The 6,628-nt window shown below is 41.8% G+C and overlaps 1 protein-coding gene across 1 annotated transcript in view; it reads left to right on the forward strand.

Annotated features, from left to right (window-relative positions):
* The window catches only part of TIGAR (TP53 induced glycolysis regulatory phosphatase), a 188,759-nt gene extending 183,375 nt beyond the window's left edge, over positions 1-5,384 (forward strand). Inside the window, exon 7 of the mRNA XM_069628301.1 lies at positions 3,113-5,384. Coding sequence (XP_069484402.1) covers positions 3,113-3,160 — 48 coding nt within the window. The 3' untranslated portion in view covers positions 3,161-5,384. The remainder of the gene's footprint in view (positions 1-3,112) is intronic.
* Positions 5,385-6,628: the final 1,244 nt, after the last annotated feature.

Genomic DNA, 6,628 nt, shown 5'->3' on the forward strand with positions numbered 1-6,628 from the left:
CCTAAAATGCTGGCCTGGTGTGTGAGCGTGACGGTTCCCATATGGACTGCATCTTATCTATGGCAACGGAGGTGCACTTGCCCCAGACCGGGGCCGGAAATCAGGGCTACAATTATGTTGCAGAAGTCATCAATGCCAAGAAAGCACACTATTCTCGGTGGATAGAATCTGCACAACACAGCCAAGGGGACGTTTTTAAGATTATCCAATAATTCCAAAACCTATCCAACACATCCCCTACTCCAACTCAAGAACTTTCATCTAGTTGATGCACATTTCAACAACCAAAAAGATGCTCTATAGCTACTCGCTCAGTATCCTTCTTCCCTTTTTATCTGCAGATGAACTTCTCACCATCAGTGACGCCTTCAACCCAACCTGATCTCTGGGAGATCTGTGTCTTCACAACTTAATTATGAAACATTAAATAGATGCCTATTTTCCTACCCTTCCTTTATGATTCCAGCGATGCTGGTAGTGTCACACATACAATAAAATCTGCATATATCGGACTACCATTCGGAAAGACCTCAACTGATCCTGCTATCTGCAGCCTCATCTCAAACACCCCTTTCATCAGAAGACTTCTGGAAAAATGAATATACAGTCAACATTGGGATTTCATGGAAACCTCCCGGATGAGGCTCAACATTGCCACCATCAGTCATGAGGACTTTCTAAAGTGACTGGGAGTAATTGGAATAAAATAAAAATAATCTCTATGCTGGATCACCACCTTCCTTGCTCAGTAGGACAGCAGCACTATCATTGCACCCTACAAATCCCAGCCAGGACCACTGACCTACAGAGCACTCAAAGGATCCACACAATCACCTCTTTTCAACATCTCTATGACAATCCTACTGGACCTCATCAATTACTCTGGCATCCATGTTACAACTTTGCAACCAAAACACAATCCACAAACTTCAGAGGAATCCATCAAATCCTCAAGATATAAAAGCATGCAGTGTATAAGTGAATGCATGGATAACAACCAACCGACTAAAATTCTACCCGACCAAAGCAAAACTGATGCTCTGCGATCCACCTCCATCTAACACCACCCAGTTCCCTGGCCAGACCAGATGGGCCTATGCCCAATACTGTCCTCCATGGTAAGGAATCGTGGAACCAAAATCAACAATACTCTCATATTTGAACCATTGCTGAGTCATTGCCAGTTACTGCTTTTTTCCAACTCCACACACCTCCACATTGTGACTTTGCAAACACCCTTTATCTCAGACTCCTGGACTACCTCATGAGAAAACTACAAAGAGTACAAAATGCAGTGGCCAGACTAAGCCTCAGGATGAAAAGGTTTTAACACTTCTCTCCAGCGCTATGCACACTAAATTGGATCCCTGTCAAAACACGAATGCATTTCAAAACCCTGTGCATCGCCCACTCTTTCAGAAGGAGGTTCCATCCCTACATACCTTTGAGGACACAGGGGTCCATTAACACTGAATTAGTTGTAGACCCTAAATGTTGTAATAGGAAATGACATACAGGAACTTCATCCTCTTCACTGGCCACAAAACTCACTATGAAACACCCTACCTAAACATCTTTAGAGGAAAGAGACCCCCATGATGTTTAGCAAACCATAAAAAGACATGGCTCTTCTGAATTGGAAAAACAGCAATGAACTAAGGGTGGTTCTACATGGTTTTATTGAAGTAAATTGCTCACTTCCATTTCATTTTAAACTGGGGGTCTCCTCCCTATTGCCCCTACTACTACCCCTTCCCCCCAGGCACTCCAACCCTTTAAAATATATACATTTACTTCCACATGAAGAGATTCTGTTGAAGTAAACTACCATGGAGTAATTTACTTCAATAAAATCATGGTATATGCTAAGAGCTACATAACTACCCAATCCTTCACCATGCCTAGTAGGTGGACAAGGTGTCTCGCAAAACAATCTAATTTGTTAGACCAATCTACTATAAAGCCCCTCTGCAAACGATGCTCACAACCCTCTTATATTACCTAAAAGGTATATGGTTGTTATATCAATTCACCTAGCCATGTGAACTGTTGGAGACCTCAACTCCAGCACCCATTAGGTTGTGGATACTCGTACCTCGCTACTTTCGACCAGATCTCTATCAATCCAGTCAAGGGCTCTCCAACCAAGACCCAGGGACCGATCAAACCCCACCTTGTTCATTCCTCAGCTAACTCCTCACTATTAAAGTGTCAACCTTACACCTCACTCCCCATCACGTCAAATTACTCCCTCAGTCTAATGTACTAAACACACCCATACCCTACTCTTGTCAACAATCCTAATGATAGTTGCTTATGGGTAACCTGCCCCAGTATATACCCCAATCTATGAAAACCGTTTCCATATCAGTACACAGGTAACAAGTACCATTGTTAATCTTCAGGCACAGTGAGGTAACATTGGAGACTGCATCAGTTAAACCTTTGAGCATGTTTTTGTATTTCCAAATTGTATACCAGCCATGAGGCCTTAGCTTCGGCATTGGAACCTCACAACAAATGCCCTGACGCTACATAGAGGCTGCAAAAAACTTTTTTAGACCCTGTAATTATAATAGAAATGGTCCCTTTTTCCCCCACCAAGCATGTGTTTACAAACCTCTTCAATACACCGTTTAAAATAACATCAGCGATTTTATGAAACTATAAGGGCATACCTTAAGACTGCTTGACCTAACTTAATGTTTACATGTGAAAATAATCTTGTTTTTCTCCTTTTTCTGTTAAATGCAACTCTCAGAATATGTACTATTTTCAATCCTTTGCATCTCCTATTTCCAGGATTGTTAATGGCCATTTAGATAACGAAGCAATTCCATTCTCACATTCAGTTCATTCTGTTCCTCCAGCCAATTAAATGTTCTGTTTTATTCGTTCTGGGGATGATCTGTGCTGTGCCTTTATTTTAAAAATCATTTCACTCTGCAATGTTTGATGAAGAGATCTGTGGGACTTGGTAAGCTAATGTTTTGTTCCATTTCTGCATAGATTTTCCAGTTAGTCCAATAAAAGGAAGCAAAATCTGCAACTTGTGTGATTTTAAAACTGCACTAACTTGGCATCTAACATTTCTTTGCACTCTCTTTTCCAGGAAAGCTATAATGCCTTGGGTACCAGTTTCCTCGTGGACAAGGCCTAATCACCTCCAGATATGATCCAAACTTGGCTATAATCCGTTTGGAACATTGGTTCCTCTTCTTGACAGATTTCAAAATTCTGGCTCTCATTACCTCTGTACTTCTACTTTTATAAAGGGAATTATTCGCACACTATGCGCCTCATAGGTATGGTGGTATAACACCAAACAGTAATACTGTTACCAGCACTTGGTCTGCTGGAATTACCGGCAGATTCCAAGTGCCAGTGAGAGCAGTTACTCCCCATTGCATAGAGTCCCATAGGACTCCTTGGGCGAAGTTGCTTGCAATACAGGCAGTTTTTGATGGTGGGGTGCCGGAATTACCTCCAGCTCCGAGCTGGAGGTAATTGCGTCCACCTCACTACCAAACTTGGAGTATGCCAGTCCGGAAACAAGCCAGTAAACTGAATTATCAGGCATGTTAATTCCAGACCGGCATACTTGTAATGAGGTCCTATGTCATCATTAACTCTCACCTTTTGTTTTTTCAATCTTTTCATTGGCCTGCTTAACAGGCAGACACTCCCAGAGAATACACCCCTTAATTGTCATAGGTTGCTCATATTTCTAAACATGTGGAAAGGTGGGGCTTTATGCTCTTTACACATTTGAATTAAAAATCCTATTTTATTCCATATCTCATAGCAACATGACCGATCGATGAAATACATATTTCTGGATTGCCATGGTCCCCTCTAGCTGGATTTTTAAATGGTTTTTTGTCCTGTAAAATGTGTCCCTTGAGATGAGTCCATATGAGTGCAAAGCATCTCATTAATCAGGTTTCTTCAGAAGATGGCCTTTGTTATGGAACATTTAATTATTTATTTGATGGCTTTAAATATATATTTGTCTGTTTTCTCATGATGGCCAAGCTAATCTCTGGAATTCCACCCTACTTCCTTTAAACCATCTTACAAACTCGTATTGGCGCAGCCAACTCAGAAAATTATATGTTTTCCTATAAATTAAAGGTTTGTTTGCATCTTTAGTGTTGACAGTGCAGAAGCCCTTCTGTATAAATACCTTACGGTAATTTCTTTCCTTTGCATTGCAATTTATACACCATCATGTTTCCGTTTATCCACATTTAAGTACAGAAGTGCTCCATTTGAAACACACCATTTAAACTTGTAAAAGCAAACTCTTGTCATTTTATAAGTGCACTTACAGTATTTTTCAGACATATTCTGATTGTGTTGTTCATTCAACTTTGCTGACTATTGGAAAAAGAAAGATCTTGCACTTTCATTCATGAAACTGTAGATTAAAGCACTCAACCTGAGCACACCTTAGGTGCACCGGTGACCCATAGCGAGGCCAAGAGCATGAAGGTTCTGGAAGACCAGGTGGATTTAGGGCAAAGTTCAGAGGTGGGCGGAAGTAAGAGAATGTGCAGCCTCACCAAGGGACAGAGAACCTATGACCGGGATCGTCATGAGAGGAGTGTTTGTGGACCAGGATCCTAGATCATGGAGGTGGCAGTGCAGCCAGAACCTAGTCCGCACCCCCACCCTGGAAGTGCGACGCCATCCACAGGAAAAGGCTCCACGGACACTTATAACCACAGCCTGAAGGCAAAGAACATGGCAATTTAATAAACTGTGGATTAGTTACAATAAGAGCACAACTCAAGAACTATGACTATTTGAGTTTTTGCAGACAACATTGGAGAGACTGTACCTTTTTAATCTGTTACAAGCTCATTTTGGTCTTGTTTCAGAGGAAATCAGACTGCTTGTAACATTGCCCTTTGCTGAACAGAAGCAAATTTGATTTATTACTTCTTATAGACACTCCCACTATTAATTTTCGTCACCACCATCATCTTTGTTTTCTCCTCAAGAAAACTCCCATTTTGCTTTACCCTGGTCTTGTATTGCATACCCGCATGGCACACTCTGTAACATCTCCTAGTCGCCCACTCTCTTCTCCTACAAGCCAACCTCTTCTTCTCCTTTCTTTTAACCTCCAGCATCTCCTTTGTTCTCTACTTGGGATCTCTCCAGACTCCTACACTTGTCTGCTGACTTGTACTTTCTTTTTTTTAAAACTTTTATTTTTGATTTACATATCACAGCTGTTCCATATTTCAATTGGTTAAAAGGCATACAGTGTTTGAAGGCACTACAATTCCATGCCCGGGTCTGAACAATGATCTGGTTTAGTTACACATTATCAGAGTTCTCTGCGTCAGAGAGATATCCATGCAAATATGTTCTAAATAACATCCAAATGTGTTTTGGCCTATTTGTAGTGGGTGTCATTCTTATATAGTTTTCTTCACATTCATTAACGTATGTTAATTCTTTGAGTAAATGCTCTATGCGTGGGGCATGAATGCTTTTCCATGCTTGAAGAATACATTTCTTTGCTGCCACACATGCAACATTGAACAGTCTTCTAGTATTCTCCGTTACCTTCCCTATATCCCCAAACAAGTATTTGTGGGGTGTGAGGTGAGCTGGGATTTGTTATTTCCTATAATATTCCCGCTACCTCCCGCCAGAACGCGTTGAAATCGGAGGACATGTCGAGTACATATGAAATGCATCTGCCCCGGGACTTCCGCATTTCTGACAGCTTCCAGATATTGTGTCATGGAATTTTGCCATTTTAATTGGGTTACAATGGAGTCTATTTAGTACTTTAAACTGTATCAGCCTGAGACCGGCATTCAATGAAACCTTTTTTAGATAGAAGGCAGTACCTTGTCCATTTCCCTTCTTCTATAGTTATGCGCATGTCCGTTTCCCAAGAAGTTTGGATGTTATTCAATGGTTGTGATTGAGTTTGTATTATGTTGTACAACTTTGATATACCTGTGCCGGTTTGTGAGTATAGTGACTGGAAACATGGATGCGAGGGTGGCTCATCGGGCAATGTTGGCCATTGTTTCTTAAATGCGGATTTCATGCGGTGGTATTGTAGGGTACTTAACTGTTCCCCCCCCACCCCTCCACCATGTCTGCAAAGTCCTCTGGCGTGACGAACCTCCCATTCGGGAACATGTTTATCATTTTAATCTCATATTCCGGGACCCATGTCTTGTGTATGCTAATATTTTATGTGGGTTTAATGCCTGGGAAGTTCCATAGCGGGGCCTGTGAGTCATAAGGCGCGTCTATTTGTAATCTTTTACAGATCGCGGCCCAAGCTGCGATCATGGAGGTTGCCGGATCGAATCTGCAGTCATCTCTGAGTTTTCGTAAATATTATGGAGCGCAGGCCGGTCTGCCGCACCGAGTGTCGCTCGATGGAGACGTGGTGTACTGTCTGTTGGGTCTTGCCAGTATTTGGCGTATTGTGCTTGAGCCACGAGGTAATACAGCTCGAAGTCAGGTGTAGCTATGCCTCCCATTTCATAAGGTTCCACCAGTTTCTTCCATTTCATTCTATTCGCTCCGCCGTTCCATATGAATGTTGTCACCATGGATCGTACGTTATCAAAGAAAGGTTTGCCTGGCC

This window comes from Ambystoma mexicanum, chromosome 12 (assembly GCF_040938575.1).
Source record: "Ambystoma mexicanum isolate Mex_15411 chromosome 12, UKY_AmexF1_1, whole genome shotgun sequence".
In the NCBI taxonomy this organism is placed as follows: domain Eukaryota; kingdom Metazoa; phylum Chordata; class Amphibia; order Caudata; family Ambystomatidae; genus Ambystoma; species Ambystoma mexicanum.